The sequence below is a fragment of the Siphateles boraxobius genome, unplaced genomic scaffold, assembly GCF_051911475.1.
Source record: "Siphateles boraxobius isolate OS27281-9 unplaced genomic scaffold, OSU_SipBor_1 24, whole genome shotgun sequence".
NCBI classification, from domain to species: Eukaryota; Metazoa; Chordata; class Actinopteri; order Cypriniformes; family Leuciscidae; genus Siphateles; species Siphateles boraxobius.
In genome coordinates, this window is record NW_027508855.1 from 15,591,402 (window position 1) to 15,609,581 (window position 18,180).

Consider the following 18,180-nt stretch of genomic DNA (forward strand, 5'->3'; position numbering starts at 1 on the left):
TTATGATGCTATACTTGAAATGTTTATTTATATAATTTTTTTTTACATATGTAACTACTGTGAAAATGTAGCATTTGTTTTACAAAGAACTGAAAATTAAAAATTAAAAAAGTATTCCAGGGCTCTGAGCAGTTTTTTTTGGCCAAAACAACATGAAGTAATGTAAAAAGAAGTAGTAGTAGTAAAAACTTCCTCTCATGACATCAAAACCCTTTCATGTGACAAGTGTGAACCAATAGTCTATCCGTCGCTGACTACTATGTCTCTAACAGCCTGGAAAGCAGCAATCATTGAGCTCAGCTGGATCTTCTCATTGGTTCCCGAGGACAGACGATACCTTATGGTTTAAAAAGGAAAGAACAGAAATAAAGCTCAAGTACATAATGTACAAAAATACAGTAATCATATGAAACATTGGTATTTAAAATATTAAATACCAATGTATTTAAAAAACCAACGGTTTTCTATTCAAATATATTTTAAAATATAATTTATTCCTGTGATCAAAGCTGAGTTTTCAGCATCATTACTCCAGTCTTGAGTGTCACATGATCCTTCAGAAATCATTCTAATATGCTGATTTATTATCAATGTTGAAAACAGTTGTGCTGCGTAATATTTTTTTATAACCCATGATACTTTTTTCACGATTCTCTGAATAAAAAGTAAAAAAAAAAAACAGTATTTATTTAGAATAGAAGTCTTTCGTAACAATATAACACTACCGTTCAAAAGTTTGGGGTCAGTCCTTTTTTTTTCATTTTGAAAGAAATTAATACTTTAATTCAGCAAGGATGTGTTAAATGGATAAAAAGTGATAGTAAAGATTTATATTGTTAGAAAAGATTTCTATTTTTAATAACTTTTTATTCACCAATGAATCCTCGAAAAAACACAGGTTCCAAATAAATATTGAGCAGCACAACTGTTTCCAACATTGATAATGATCAAATCATCATATTAGAATGATTTCTGAAGAATCATGTAATGATGACACCGAAGACTGGAGTAATGATGCTGAAAATTCAGCTGTCATCACAGGAATAAATTATATTTTAAAATATATTCAAATAGAAAACCATTATTTTAAATTGTAATAATATTTCACAATATTACTGTTTCTACTGTATTTTTGATCAAATAAATGCAGTTTTGATGAGCACAAGAGACTTCTTTCAAAAATATTAAAAATAGTAATGTCCCCAAACTCTTGACCAGTATTGTATGAGTGGGAGTGGGGCTGTTTGGTTCATTCATATTTAACAGTAGTCAAACCAGTGATAAATAAAATTATCTCTTGCTATACTGATTTAGTAACAACTTGACAAAATGAATGTACTCACTCAATATCTGCAAGTTTTATAAGCAAACCCATGCGGATAGAGGGAGGGAAATCCACTGAAATAGAGACACAAAAACATTAGAGCAAAATAACCCACCTAACTGTCCTATCAATAAAAAAAATTCTGATCTACACATCTCTATTCTATAGTTCCAAAAAGAAAAAACCCTACAGAAAGTCTGACACAACTGTATATCAATATATTTATCACACAGCATATGATATACAATTTTTTGATTCTGAATATAGCTTAATATGTAGTGTTTTCTGTGTGTGTGAAGCATGCTACACTCTGCTACTTATAACAAACAAGAACAACCGGTTTCCATGACAACCACAAAAGGATCTCCATGGCAGCGAGGGCAGGGAAACATCTAGCTCATCATTCTGATGCATTCCAGGCCTCAACTAGACTCTGTGCTGCTTTAGTTCTTTTGAACCGGAACTGAGATTTCTTCAAACTCAGTTTACAGTGTGGTCTTACCGCGGTGAATGAGAAGATGAACTTCAGTTAAAATGTCATTAAGTGCCAGACCCTTCAGAGTTTTGAGCTGCAGAATTTCTGTTGAACCTGGTTAAGGACTTTTGAAACATCATAAACTATATCAGCAAGTTCTCATCACAATGGTTTTCTCATAAACCCTTAAATATCCTTGATAAAATAATGGTTTTATTATAAATATCAATATTAAAAACATTTGCTTCTATACTAATATTTATATATAATTATATATATTTAGTTTGATTGGTGATATTGCATGTACAGACCACAAACGTAACCGAGATTAGGATATAGGGAGCATAAACTATGTTTTGGTCCTTTTCCTAATGTTAATTTTTAAATGTGCAGATTTTAATGTAAATTTTACTTATTAATTTATTATTATTAGTATTATATTATGTATATTTTAGTTACTTTGGTGGAAAGGGTTAATGTGAGGAAAATACAATTACAAAACTATTTAAGCTTTTAATGCTTGAAAAAGATTTAAAAAATAAATGGATTTTGAATCTATATTAAGATTAATAAACAATCTACATTATTATCATTAATAATTATAATAATGTTTTTTTAAATAATAATTTTACAAAATGTAATTCATATTTATTTTAATTTTATTTTCTTTTATTTAAAGCAGGTGCCTTTATCTAAAGCAAACTAGTGACTTTTTTACCCGATCACATTTCTTATCCTCTCTAGTATCTTATCAATAAAAAAATAGGGGTGTAACGATACACAAAACTGACGGTTCGGTTTTCCCACGGTTTTGACGTCTCGGTTTGGTTCGGTTCGGTTTAGAAAGCTAAAAAAAAATTGAAACAGTGGTTTAATGAAAAAATGGTGTCTTTGTCTTTAAATTAATTCAATTACAATTAAACATTTTGCAGGGATTAAAAATCTGCTAATGCTGTAAACTATATAGGGAGCCGCACATTACTATAACATTAAAGGTTAACAACAGAGCCTAAATTCAGATGCTATTTATTTTTTAGATATAATAATCAACACCCAACACATTGTATGAAAACATGTAAACTGAACATAAGGCAGTTTTTGCATTAACTTTACTCTAATTTGTTATTGAAATATAATAATTTACACAGTTGCTGTCATTTTCATGAAAGATATTTTAAACGTACATTAAATAATGGTAAATGGACTGCATTTATATAGCGCTTTAACAGACCCAATGGGCACCAAAGCGCTTTACATATTGCCTCACATTCACCCATTCACGCACTCATTCACACACCAACGGCGGTGTCAGCCAATATAATTAACAGGTTAAGTAAAATATAATATATAGGATAATATAGTGCATTTATTTACTGCAAGAGTTCATTTCTCTAGGAACCAACAAGTTGTGGACACTGAATCACTTGCCTGCTGAGGTAAATATAATGCTAGTGACAAGCTATGCAGTTTTATTGACGTCTTTACGCTGCTGAAACACTGATTGAGCGATTACACGAGTTATGATGCCTTTCAGTAAGTATACTGTATTTTTTAACATACCTTCAGGTGTCGATTCATGTTTATTCTGTAACTGAGGAAGAGATGGTCACGTTTACTGGCGCTCCGCATTGCCACTTGAAATGAGGAGCTAGTGTACAGTGATCTGTCACGCCACATCAAAGAGCGCCAAAACGGCATTTATTGTTTGATTTTTGTGATCAAATAGTCAGAATTTGAAGATTACACCTTGCTTATTATCGAAAGTAACAAAACACGGAGCTTGCTATTTGGTGTTAATGGTGGTTAGGCTACAAAACTGAATTCGTTGTGTACACATTCCAGGTCCAATGAGCTGGGCTGGGCGGGGCCAGGGTAGTAGGGGGCGGGCCAGGGCGTGTTCGGTACGCCATGAGAGTATCGCGATTCGAATCGTGGGTTCTGTATCGCGGTTCTTCGGTTCGGTTCGAAAATCGTTACACCCCTAATAAAAAAGTCAGAAAAGGAGAGAGAAAGAGAATCAGGTGTGGCTTAATGAAGTCCGCATGAATAAATCTCCAACGGGACTGTTTAAAATAAAATAAAATATTAAAATAAAAATTATACAAATTTTAAAATAATAAAATGTTTGAAATTAAGAATATAAAATACATAAAATTAAAATATACATAATAAAATAAAAATAGATCTTTATCAAGAACAGACGTTCTTGCATTTTAAAACCTAGAATAAAACAACCAGTTATTTAATAAAAGCAGATGCAGTCAAAATTGAGCTTAAACTTTTTTTTGGAAATTAATAACAAAATAAACTACATGACACTAAAATAAAAATAATAATAAATAGACTTACTTATTCTAGTAAGAAATGTTATTGGGTAAAAGAAAGTCACCACTCGCTGCCAAAAAGACCACACTTTTTTATTCATGTTTTAAAAAAGACAGGTAATATGCTACAGAAAAGCATGAAGAACTAATTAAGCAGCCACTGTAGTAAAAAGGATACGGTTGTACGCAGTGGTGAAGTCTTTATTGAGGGCCCAGTCCAGAATGTTGGCGATGTCTGATCTAAGAGGATGCCCAGTGCATGTGTACACCGTCTCCTCCGTCACCTTCCCATAGGCCATATGGGTACTCTACACATCAAAACATATAGAACACATTTTTCCCAAGAAAATTCTTCATGCCAGCAGCAATCCAAATGATAAGAAAACCATAAAATCGCCACTTTTTCACACGATACACACCTGTAAAATGTTTAGTGATCGTCTCATGTCTCCTGTTGAGAGGGTCACAATGGCCTTCATGCCATCTGGAGTGATGTCAATGCTATCAGTGAAAAACATGAACAAAACAGATTTTTAAATATTTATGATTCTAAGCACAATGTTTGGTTTTATTAGCTCAAAGATGTCGGTGCTGTCCTGCGCCGGAGGGCAGAGCTGATATAAAACACGTGTTTGTGTGTGAAGGGTTTTTTAATCAAATGGGCCATAGGGCTGGGTCACTTCAGCCAGGATCTTTTGTGTTCAGGGTCTTTTGAGTGGATGCATCTGATGATTCAATTCTGATAAAAACACTAGAAGGTCTTAATATTGCCATTTCAATGTTGCTCCATCTACAGATGGCTTGCTTCTAATGACATAAAAATATGAACAACTAGATTTTTGCATTTTCTGAAGAACATGTGAGTGAAGATTTCTTCAGAATGCAATAAATTCAACATTACATTTCATTCATAAATAACATCCACTTGACCTGGATTTGATGCGATGAGAATCTCACCTCTCCTGCTGTATCACATGCTCTAGTCTGGGGATCATCTGGCTCTGGGACAGGGGGCCGAAACGAAACCGCGTGCATCGAGACTGTAGCGCAGGTATGATCTTTGAAAGGTAGTTACAGATCAGACAGAAACGTGTGTTCTCTGTGAACTTCTCAATGACTGAGAGAGAGAGAGAAAGAGAGAGAGAGAGAGAGAGGGGAGAGAGAGAGAGGGGAGAGAATCAGGTTCAAAGAAGTCTGCACAAATAAACTTCCAAAGGGACTGCAAAAATAAAATAAAATGATTAAATAAAAATGATGGCCTGGTTTCACAGACAGGGCTTAGATTAAGCCATGATTAGGCCTTAATAGTTAAATTAGGACATTTAAGCATTTAAGCAGAAAAAAAACATTACTGGTGTGAATCTTGAGACAAAACTATGGCACTAACATATTTTAAGATAATTTTTTATCAGATTAAGATATGTAAGTGCAAGTTGCTTTCAGTTAAAACAGCTCAAACATGCAGTTTAGTCTGGGACTAGGTTTAAGCCTTGGCTGTGAAACTGGGTGTTCTTGCATTTTAAAACTTATAAAAAAAAGCGTACAGTTATTTAATAAAAGCAGATGCTTTGTCAAAATTACCCTTATAAACTCAGAATAATTTTTTTTCCCCCGAATCACACTGCTCTCATTCAGGTCTCAAAATAAAATAAATGAATTAGGCTTTTTTTAAATACTGAAAAATATCTGAAATGAAGAATAATATAAAATATTAAATTAAATTAATACTATTTAAAATGAAAAGCATTAAATTAAAATAATAATAAAATAGATCTTTATCTACTAAGATATTCACAACAGACATTCTTACATTATACATCATGACATATACAAACCCTTATATAAAGCATGCAATTATTTAATAAAATCAGATGCATTGTAAAAATGTATCTTAAACTCTCAAAATATTTTTTTCCAACCAAACTCATTCTCATTCAGGTCTCAAAATAAAACAAAATGTATATGTTTTAATAATAAAAATACAGGATCTAGAGCATTAGATCCAAATGCTCTGTCCTAATGAACCTTAAACTCTCTAAATATTTTTTCCAATCATAATCCCACTACTCTCATTCATGTCTCACTGTGGACAGTGAAATGGCAGATCCCTATTCTTCTGCCATCGGGCCATTTGGGGGCTCAGCAGGTGAGCTGATGGAGGGGCAGATGGTACGCTACCTCTCCTCAAAGCATTCTGTGCGTCCTGGGTCATAGCATCCGCCTCGTCCAGGATCACCAACTTACAGCCTTTCCTACAAGGAGCAAACACAAAGAATGATCAGTAAATATTTTAATGCAATAAAAGCCAGAAGACCAGATGTCAAGCAATATGGAAACAAATAGTAAACTTGCTACATAAAAATTCTATTTGTATATTGTTGTGTGTGATGACATTATCATATTATACAAGTTGTTCATGAATGAGCTGTAAGGGTCGTTACAGTTCTTACTTGAAGATGGTTCGCGTACTGGCAAAGCTGAGGATCGGCCCCCTCACCACGTCTATGCCACGGTCATCTGATGCATTGAGCTGATGAAGTCAAATATGTTATAGTCCCATAAAAAAAGAAAAGAAAAAAAGATTTGCAACAAACTTATTTAGCCTTAAAAGAAAAGTTCACCCAAAAATTTAAATTTCGTCATCTATGTTGTTCCAAACCTTCTTTCTTCTGTTGAATACTAAATAAGATATTTTGAAGAATGTTGACTGTAGCTACTGACATCCATAGTATTTTTTACTATCTCTAACTATCTCTTAAAGCCCCATTCACATCAAAAAGGATAACTATAAACCTAACTATATTAGTGTCACACCAACGAACGATAACAAGTTATTTTAGTCCAAGTTCTTTTATTTATGAAGCACATTTAAAAACAGCAACAAGACTGACCAAAGTGCTTGTTGGAGCCATTTAAGTTTGAATGTTTAAGTTGTATTTAATGTAACTTAGTTGTTGATTTAAACTATTTAATATGTTTTTGATCAATTTAAAGGAGATGACTTTTATTTTGTAAGGAGACTCTGTATAAGGACGTGGGTAGATTGGAATCAGGTGTGAAGGTGGAGAGCACACAGCTTTCGACCACACATTGTTTGATTGACCAACATTAACCTTTTTTGGAAATAAATACTTAATTTAGCATTTTTAATGGGTATGGAAGTCATTTCTTGTATTATGTGCGACAAAAGAATCCCTCAACCTTTACACAAGATGGGTGGCTTTAATTTTGGATTAATTTGTGGACAAAAAGTCAAATCCGTAACCAAGCCGTTCACACAGAACGCATTTTTCCATTGTGAGAAGGGAAGTTTTCCATTGTGTTCTATGTAAACAAGCGCTAGACGGACATCTTTGAACGTTACAGTCGCGTCTGTCACAAGAGAGCTCCATGTTTATAAAGCCATTTAAAGTTAAAAGAAGTTTAACTTTTAAAGTCTCCCTATTATTCTATATTAAAGGTTCCAAATTTTGTTTTGGAGGTCTCCTACAACAAGTTTACATGCATCAAAGGTCAAAAACACTTTCATTTTCTCAGAATATACATTGTACATCATCTAATTTTTCAATGATTCTCAAAAGACGCATCTGAAGATTCAGTCTCTTTAAACTTCTCCTGTCCACGAGCCTACTCTGCTCTGATTGGCCAGATGGCCCAGTCTGTTGTGATTGGTCCATCGCTTACAGCGTATGTCGGAAGCTAAACGCACATTACCATTACTGAATTTCAGCTCCGGAGGCTTCCTAAAGCTCAGAGATTGTACACAATGTAAAGACAGCAAAGGTGACGTCGATTTTACCATATCAATCAGAGCGCGAGTCCGATTATGAAACATTGGAAGAACTGGTCATTGCAAGCTAATTTGAGCAGGACGTTTCTCAGTGATGCACTACTCCGTTTGTAATTCTTCATCATCAGCAACAAGTGTATGTCCATCGACAAACCTATGTGTATGTTTCTAATTTATTGCAGTTCACATATGGGAACTGTACTATTAAAGCTGATGTAGGTAACTTTTGTAAAAAAATATTTTTTACATATTTGTTAAAACTGTCATTATGTCCTGACAGTAGATTATGAGACAGATAATCTGTGAAAAAAATCAAGCTCCTCTGGCTCCTCCCAGTGGTCCTATTGCCATTTGCAGAAATACACCGCTCCCGGTCAGAGACAACCAATCAGAACCAGGAGGAATGTCTTAGCAGTGTCAATCACGCTCGTGTACGCACTGATCACAACCCTCTCTTTCACAGCGCGAGCCAGTACCGTCGTTCAAACTCAAGATTGCTGGTGTGCTGCAGCTGTGCTAATGGCGGAGAAACAACCTAAACTGCCAATTTCTCGAGTGGCACCCGCTCATAAAACAAAGAGGTAAAAGGAAAAAGACCGATGACGATAAACAAGCGAAAAAGAAAGAATTAGACAGAGCCCATTGACTCAGTGTCAAAACTCTAGCCGCATAACATGTAGAAAAAATGTCACGCACTGTGCTAAGCAACAATTGAAACCTGCTAATTCACTGGCTTGTCATGTTGCTGAAATAATGTACTAGCAAACCTTATCTAGCATTACATATCGCTAGAATAATTACTTACATACTGTAACGTTAGTTACCGTTATATTAACGTTATCTTACTAGCAGAGAGCAAGGGGGTTGGACCTGTAAGTTGTGCTTGTTCAAATTTTCAGGCTAAGTCAACATTTTCTCAAAACTCCCTACTGCAGCTTTAACTGTATCATAACCGTGCATATGTTAGCCGAGCATTAACGTGAATGACTGATGTAACTTTGTAAATAAATCTTGCTCCATCCTTTATCTTTACTCAAAGTAGTAAGAATGATAGACAATCTGCATTAATGGACATAGTTTTAGGTAATAGTGGCACACAACTGAATAACAGACACAGTAATAATGTGAGTTAGCAGGTTAGCCGGAGACTTACACAATATAAAACACAAAATTACTTATTTTGAACACCCAGTAGAAAATATATAAATCAATAATTATTCATCCTAACAGGTTGTGATTCAGGGGAGCAAGATGGTCCAAATAAAGTAGGTATTGTCCCATCTTTAATGGATAAGCGTTTTACTGAGGACTCGTTTTGGCAGTTCAGAATTTATTCTTTTTTTTGGGAGACAATAACTTTATTAGAATGAATGAATGAATGAATGAATAAATGAACGATGCATTTATATAGCACTTTCATATGTACTTTCATTATTTATCATGCACTTTGATCTTTAAACTTTGCAGAACTTTTACATTCACAAACAGCTATATTACACACTGCATGGAGACTTTGTGGGCTTTTTCCATTCCACTGAATCTCATGCTTTTAAACACAAAAAAGTACTCTGTGTGATCGGTGCTTCCGCTCTTTCTGTTAAACTATGCATGGCAAACAATTGCAGGTTTGTCGTATGCTGCTTTAAATGCTCGGAAGCAGGATGCATTCTGATTGGCTGTCATTGTATTTATCGTTCATCAGCTAGAAAAAAAATCATTGTGAAAATGATTCCAACAATATTGTTTCTCAGTGCCGTTATTGTTATATTTGTGGTGTGGACTCCGCTATTCTTTTTTTTTATATTTAGAACGATTTTTAGAACTACATCTTAGTCATTATCGTTAGTTATCGTCCTTGGTGAATGAGACTTTAATAGTATAATATAAATGAATGAATACTAAACTGTGATCATAAATTGATGTCTGACTAAAAGAACATCAGACAAAACTAACAATAGATCTTTTTCAACTAAATTAAATGGATGAAGATGGGGAGGATTTTGCCAAACATGTGCATTTGGAAAACATCTGTAAAAAAATATCTACAGTTAGTACCTCCAGAACCATGGAGTTGAACTCTTTATCTTTGTACAGCTGTTTAGCACATGCTAGTATAGTAGAGGTCTTTCCTGTTCCTGGAGGTCCATAGAAGAGCAGATGAGGCAATCGATCTTCACTGATGAACTTCTGGACTGTGGGGAATAAAAAAATAACGTAGACATTTATTAAAATTAGATTTAAATAAAGATTTCAAGAATGTACTGGATGTACTCGTTTTGTGAAAGAAACAAACTGAAATTGAACGCAGATACAACTAAATTTTAATATATAGTACATTGTAAAGTAGTATTACAGTAGAAATCTTTAATTGTTAATAATAGAGTGCAATTTATTATCCATACATATCACTGCTTACTTGTGCTCAGGATATCTTGGTGAGAGATGAGATCATCTAATGTCTGTGGCCTGTACTTTTCAACCCTGAAAATCAAAAAATATTATTTTTTAAATACTTTATTTTGCATCATGTTGTTTAAGTGACAGCAACTCCAATGGAATTATCTTACCTTTTCAAAATTAACCGTAGATTACCTCATATTAACATAATGGAATTATTATAATGATAACAGCTATCATTACAATTAGATATTATTAATAAATAACTTATTTCAGATGTTTAGCTTGCAGTCAATTGACAGATTCCCTTGAGTAACTTAGTCATTGCTTTTCTCCATCAATATTATATCAGCCTTCATACCAAAAACCTGACTTATTCTGGTTTATCTATTTTCATACTGCATGACGAGCTCAACTACAGCCAGTGGTTGTTAATTATTATTCATAAATTCATCATGGTCAAACGTGCAGAATATGTAAACAAAGCAAAACTGTGCAACGCTGCACATGTCGGCTAAACAATGGCTCAAGGAGCATTAACACCCTTTATTTGTAATTATCAGCTGATAACAAAAGAGCGAGATTTGTACAACCAAATGCAAATTAAATTACCATGGTAAATTTCTCGTCTGCTGTTGTGCTTTACTTGTTGACGCCATTCTCTTGTATTTTGTTCAATCACCCCTTCAATGTATCTTGGCGCGCTTTTCTGACTATACGGGGATTTCCATCCGCGAGCGTCACTTGCTGACAGTCTGTTGACCAATCAGAAGCGCACTTGAAAAATGAAGGCGGGATTTAACGAGGAACTGTCTTACTGTTATTTCATAATAAGAGTTTAAGATATATAATCAAAGTCATTAGTTAAAGGGATAGTTCACCCAAAAATGAAAATTCTGCCATCATTTACTCACCCCTGAGTTGTTCTAAATGTATATGAGTTTCTATCTCGTCTTGAACAAAAAAGAAGATATTTTGAAGAATGTTGGTAATCAAACATATTCTGGTCCCCATTGACTTCCATAATAGGGAAAAAAATACTATGACCAGAAACTGTTTGGTTGCTGGTATTCTTCAAAGTATCTTCTTTTGTGTTCAACAGAAGAAAGGAACTTGTACAGGTTTGGAACAACTTGATGATGAGTAAATGATGACAGAAATTTCTTTTTGGGTGAACTATCCCTTTAATCTTAGCTGTGTCTGTGGTGTAAATGGTACACATCTAAACGCATTACGTTTAAAAGGATGGATTGATTTATACACATTGTATTCCCTAAAACGATATTGAAGCAGTTACCGTGAGTATGGGTTCTCACAAACAGATAAAGCACATAAAGCTTTTGGAGGTTTGGTTTTTATTCATAAATGGTAATTTGATTCAAGTCAAGTTTGGTTTGCAGTCAGACACAGTGGTATGAAATGTTATTTCACTAGGTCCACTGTGTAAATTAAAATTAATTAAAAATTAAAGGTTAAAAAGTAGTACAATAATTAAAAAATCAGGTAATAGGTAAATCAGTAATCTATAGCCCATTAAAAAAGTTAAAGGCAACATATAATTTCTGCAAGTTTTTTTGCAACCTGAACAAACAAAAGTCTACACACACACACACACACACACACACACACACACACACACACACACACACACACACACACACACACACACACACACACACACACACACACACACACACTGCAATTCATAATCATTAAACCCATTACATACTCTATGTTTTTGCAAAATCTATTTTCGCACATCATGCTCAGTCTGTTGGTCTTTAGCTTGGTCAAGTTGTTAGACCAGTCTAAGTAAGCTAAGACCAACAAGAAATCAAAGCTGGGGTTTTTGAAACAAGGAAACTTTAGCCTACTGTAAAAAGTGAACCTGTACTATTTTTGTATTTCGTATTTTTTAAATGTAATCAGGTTGAATCTGTCATATGTTTTTTTTGGAGTGGATCTTGTCAATTGTAAAGTAGCTACACTTGAAAATGCATTAGGGCAGTATGGCCGGGGCACACTGCCCTGAAGTAGACTACTTCCAGGAGTAGGCTACTTTGTTTATCCAATGCAAGAGCGTAAACAGTGGTTTAATTGGAAAAGGTTCTCCGAGTTCGAACAGTGAGCTCACTGCATTGATGCTTATCTCGCGAGAATTCTCTCCCCTGCTTGTGTCGGCGGTGCGATGCTGCTGATGCTGTTGCTGTGAATTTGATTGACGCGAACATGTCGGTGTGATGGGGGAGCGCCGGGATGCAGCCGATGATGCTCCAGAAGGGGAATACATGCAGTCAAATCAGACGTTATCGTGAAGAAAGATCACCAATCGTTCTCCTTAATCATCAACGACAAAGATGTCTCAATTTGTGTTGGATTTCACAAGCGCGCAATGGATCTAGCTGATGCCACCGCAGCGAGGATCTGATTTTAATTTTTTTCATTCCTTCCTTCAATGTATGTGTATCATGGGAGAGTCAAGCTGGAGCGTCAAACATAAACTGTGCAACCCTGATGACAACACCGTCAGGATATCAGGATATCAACAATGGAATCGCCTTACACGTAGAGTCTAGTTTTTCATGATCACACAATTAAACGCACTGTCTAAAGTGTTTTCTGATCTGATTGAGCGAAAAAAGTAGCCTACACATAAGAAAAGGACCACTGCTCACAAATTATGGACGAGGAGAATATGACCAAAAGCGACGAGCATCATCTGAGTTTGCAAAAAGCCTTGCAGCAGTGCGAACTGGTGCAAAACATGATTGACATTAGTATCTCCAGTTTGGAAGGTCTAAGGACCAAATGTGCCACATCCAACGACTTGACACAAAAAGAAATCCGAACGCTGGAGGTAAGCAAGCATCCATTTGCCTGAGACCAAATGTGAATTTTGCACCCCAGCCCGCCTGCATTTCTACAAATGTCACGAGAGCATATGTGTGCGCGGGTGCATGCACATTATACAATTGTGCATCTTTAAATGAGTTTCAAATTAAAGTTGCATCTCGGGAATTGACTGTATTGGCGAGATAAATGAAGAAGCTCGCGCTGCAGTGAGAGGCGCGAGCTTGCGCATTCTGCAGGTGGTGAAGAAGGTGGTTCGTGCGCTCGCGCTGCTAACATGGACACCGAACGGGGCCTATTGTTGACATTAATTTATATCCTCGTTTTTAAATCATCCGCGTCATTAACACATTCGTTCTTTCAATATAAACATTGCGTTATTTTAAATTATGTTATGTAACAAGAGTTGTCCCAGATATTTTCTTTATGATGGCAGCTACTAGTGGTCGACCAAATATGTTTTTTTTTTATTCGAAATCTCGATATCTAGATCAGGGTGTCCGATAAATAATTGCAGCAAATTAGACGTGGGGGAGAGCGAGGAAACACATGTTGTTTAAATGCCTTTAACTGTTGTTTTTTCCCATTATGTCACGTGTCTCAAACTTAGCAATGGGTATAGGATTGCGATTTTTCATAACGATTTCCGGTTCTGTTAGCCATTAGATTCGGTTTCATGCTGACTTAAAGGGATAGTTCACCCAAAAATGTAATTCTGTTATAATTACCCATCCTCATGTCGTTGTAAACCCGTAAGACTTAAGACCGTTCATCTTCGGAACACAAACTAAGATATTTTTGATGAAATCGGAGAGCTTTCTGTCCCTCCAGTGACTGCTACAACTACCACTTTGACGCTTCAAAAAGTTCATAAAGAGATTGTAAAACTAATCCATATGAATTGAGTGGTTTAGTCCAAATTTATGAAAAGACTCAATCTCTTTATATGATGAACAGATTGAATTTAGGCAATCGATTTATCAGCGGACAGAAGCCCAACTGAACCTGATGCACTTCATGACACAAGAGAATTAATCTCATTGGTTCTTGCACGACAAGCGAACATGCTTGAGCTTTTGTTTTCCACAACCGGTGAGTTGATGAATGTTTAGGCCTATATGTGAATACATTTAAAAAGCCTTCAAATGTGCGCATGTCTCTCAAACAGCGCTGGGAAACAGTCTCTCTGACAGCGAAATGAATTGTCGTCTTTCGCGCACTTCAATGGTTTAAAATCACTTAATGCAATACTTAAAAACGCATGCTAACGATAAGCTTCCGTTACTGTGTTACAACATCATGTAGGCCTAAGTGTAATCGCGATAGAAACAATAGTCTAAAATTTCTACCGGGTTAATCATGTCTACTGGTTAGCGTCCGTCCACCCCTATGTAGGGTTTTACGCTGTAGCCACATTGGACCAGCGGTTTGGAAAATGTATGGATGGATGATTCAGCTGCGGGCACCATCTTCTGGCGACATGCGGGAATTAATTTGGCACGACAGTCGCAGTGCATTATGGGTATTCTCTAGCTGTTGAGTGTACATGAGTTGTACATGAGTTATTGCGGTGCTTTATGGTATTGAGTGCACTCAATAACGTTCACTGTGGTTTCGGACACCACCACAAATGTCTGTCCCTTCAAATAGTGCCTATTTAAGGGTATAGGGAGCAATTTCGAACACAGGCCATGTTTTTAATTCACTATAAAGAACTGGTTCTTAAGATTATTTTTTTCCATTAATCAATCCAACTGCATTGGCCACACAGTATGTTTCTGATTTAAACTACTAAAAAGAACCGGTTCATAAGAGTAATGCTTTTATGAATCGGACTACAGGTTACGCTCAATATTTTTGTTGTTGGCTTTTCAGCAAAATGTATACAATAAATAATTTAAAGCGCAAAAATGATGCCTAACATAGGTAAAATATCAGACTATGGTTTCGAGAGATACTGCAATTAACAAATTGTTTAAAAATTACAACATTTAAAACACCAGTTTTGAATAAGGTGCTTGAAATCAACATACAAAACCACTGCTAGAGAAAACACAGTTGTGCAACTAGACTTGTAACTTGAAACCTTATAGTTACAGAGATACAGTATAGTCCGTGTGACTACTTCCCTGTTCCCTGCTTCCCTGGATGGAGAATTTCACACTAAACCACATCCAACTGCAGTTCTGTGATTTTTGGCACAGATTTCTTCCCAGCAGTCAGTTGTTTTTCTTATATTGCTCTGTTTCAGCGTGTTTAGGCTTCAAATACTTCTTTACATTAGACTGGGTCTGCTTAGGTGCAAGAAGTCCAAAAATTGATCTCTGCTTATATGCTTGATGTGTAGGCCATATAGGCTATTATGTACGTATGACACTTACTGTCTTGGCTATAGTCAGTTAGTTGTCTTTTATGATCTAGTATTGCTTTATTTTGCAATTAGGTTTGCTTGTGTTTTTTGTGTATGATTATACTTTTGAACATGATTATGTGCTGTTGCATGCCTGCTGGCATTGCATTGCATTGATCCTTTTTTTACTCCACCCAATAGTCTGCTTTTCAACAGCTCCAGTATATCTGTGCTCTGTTCACTTGACGTGGGGAAACCCATTTTCCCGTTGGCTGTTGATTGCAGCCGTCACTAGTGTCAGCATGTCACAATGAAGCACTTTGTTTGTTCATGTTGATGGAATAATAATTACAAACATTAGATATTATCTGGGGGTTCTTGCTTGTTTACCTGGTGATGGACGTGCATTAGCATCCTCAATTTACCAGGCACCAGTGATGCTCAAAGCGTAATGCCATTTGGTTACATCGATACAGTGATCCCTCTTTAACTATACGTGCTCACCCAAAAATAATAAAAACTCATTCCAGGTTTACAGCTTAGGTAAGTGATTTCTGAGAAACAATGATGAAATTGGATCTGTACCATAACACACTTGTAGCCAATCAGCAGTAGGAGGCGTGTCCACTCTTGATGGGGGAGGAGAGAGAGTGAGCAAGAGGGAGATTTGAAGAAAGACTGTAGAAAGAGAGATGGCTAAGAGACATTACAAAAGAGAAAAAGTCAGAGGAATATCAGGTGGCCTTCACGCTTAATACAGGCAGCATCTGAGGGGTGCTTCACTCCTTAATCTTTTTATACTTCTTTTTGGGGAATTCCAATTCCATTTACTCCATTAACTGGTGCTTAAGCTGTTGTCTTCTATTAGTGCTTCTCTCCTTCTTTACTGTAGCCTTCATTACTTTCACCTCCGCTTGTGATTTTAACACTTTCTCTTCACCCCCGTGCAACCTTTCATTGGCCTTTATTGTTGGTTACAAACAGCAAGTTCGTGCACTTGAGTTTCACACCTTTTCCTACACAAATGTCACTTTTTTATTTTTTTTCTATTTTTTTTCGTACCATAATAAAAAAAGGAAGTCAAATGCAATTTTTTACACCCTACATCTATGTCACAAAGTATTTTAGGTACTTTCCACTCATATAGCATTCAAGCATTTTTATATTTAAGCATGTATGGCATTACTTTAAAAGCAAGCAAAATACAATTTCTTTGAAACAGGCAGATAGCAATATCAATATCCAAAACAGCGGGAAGGCCGGAAAATGTCATTTAAATGGGCCTAGCCCTATAGGCTATACAACTAGCCTATACATTTGCTTTTATAAGTTGGTCATGTATAAACTTAATAGTCTTGAAAAGTCTTGAAAGTTTGTTAACTTTGTTAAGACCCCATGTGTTCAACATTCGCATGAAAATGGTAAACAGCAAACACAACCAAGATAATAGCTCCAATCATGTTGTTTCAGTCATACTTCGATATACAAGATAGCAAACTATGGGTAGTAAATTTGGGTAGTAGCCTATATAGCCTACCTGTATTACATAATAAACTTAAAGAAAGTTTATATATCTCATTTTCTGGCTAGTTTACTGTAGTTTTTTTTATAATAAACCATACTTTCACCCAAACTGAATTACTAAAAACAAGTTTAAATGGGTAAATCTTCTATAGATATTTTTGATTCTTCATTTTCTTTTCTGACATACTCCAGTTCTTGGAGTAGTAGACATGCTTATTCTGTGCATTTTGAGCACTTTTTGTGGGAAATCATTTGTTTTGTCCATCAAAAGTGTGCTTTCCCTTTAATTGAGTGTGATCAGCACAGTAAAGATAGACCTGGCCCTGAAATTCCCGCTTCACTGCTAGGGTTGGGGCGGTATGGATTTTTTCTAACCGTGGTTGAAAAGCAAGATAGTCCCACGGTATAGCGGTAAACCGCTTTAACCTCAGATAAATTATTAAATAAACAGATTCATTAACCTCAACGAATCTCGCTGGTCCCGAGATGGACCGACTGGCCGACCAACCTCCCTTCCTCCCCCTGAACTCGAGTGATTATAAATGCGTGAAATGCACTCACGGTGGTTGAGCGCGGTAAAGTTAGTTTAATGTTTGACATTTCGCCTTACCACTGTTCTATAGGTTCGGCAGGATTAGTTTTAATATTATGTAACCATTATCAACATTAAATATTCGTTCAAAACCACCTTGCATTAATGCTGCATATTTATACCTGAGAATGCTTTGACGTGTTTCCACAACACATGCCTAAGGGAACGTCTGCCAATTCAACTAACTGCGTTAAATGTAGCCTATAATTTGTATTAATTAAAATTACTTTTCAAATACCAAAGCTTGTAGAACGTTCCTATTGGCAATGCTGATCTGGTAGCCTTGAGTAAATTAACTTATCTAGGAAATTATTCATAAAACTCATCAGTTGACCCTATGTTTACTTTCTTCACTGACACAGACGAAAATTAAAAGACTATCAGTCAAAGTTCAGCTTTAGGAAGGGAAGGAATACGGCAGGATAAGGAGACTGAGAGAAAAAGAAAGATTAAGATGAGAGAGCAGGTATTGACAAATAATCTAATGCAAACTGACATGGTTTTAAAGCTATTTCTTATCCATTTTTAGGCCTTCAAAAGTCTGAAATTGCACA

At 35.7% G+C, this 18,180-nt stretch overlaps 2 protein-coding genes across 6 annotated transcripts in view; one reads left to right on the forward strand and one right to left on the reverse strand.

Moving 5' to 3' along the window:
* Positions 1-3: 3 nt before the first annotated feature.
* rfc5 (replication factor C (activator 1) 5) lies at positions 4-11,084 on the reverse strand. Its single transcript, XM_077241637.1, has 11 exons — positions 10,923-11,084; positions 10,330-10,394; positions 9,969-10,105; positions 6,574-6,653; positions 6,302-6,375; positions 5,081-5,240; positions 4,543-4,624; positions 4,302-4,431; positions 1,827-1,904; positions 1,344-1,398; positions 4-337 (listed from the first exon to the last, which is right to left on the reverse strand). The coding sequence occupies exons 1-11, from the start codon at positions 10,967-10,969 to the stop codon at positions 241-243; spliced, it is 1,005 nt and encodes a 334-aa protein (XP_077097752.1). The 5' UTR covers positions 10,970-11,084; the 3' UTR covers positions 4-240.
* A 1,400-nt stretch (positions 11,085-12,484) lies between these two features.
* ksr2 (kinase suppressor of ras 2) overlaps positions 12,485-18,180 on the forward strand; it is a 134,152-nt gene continuing 128,456 nt past the window's right edge. For all 5 annotated transcript variants that reach the window (XM_077241639.1, XM_077241638.1, XM_077241640.1 and 2 more), the window contains exon 1: positions 12,485-13,167. In XM_077241639.1, the coding sequence (XP_077097754.1) occupies positions 12,991-13,167 (177 nt within the window). In that variant the 5' untranslated portion in view covers positions 12,485-12,990. The remainder of the gene's footprint in view (positions 13,168-18,180) is intronic.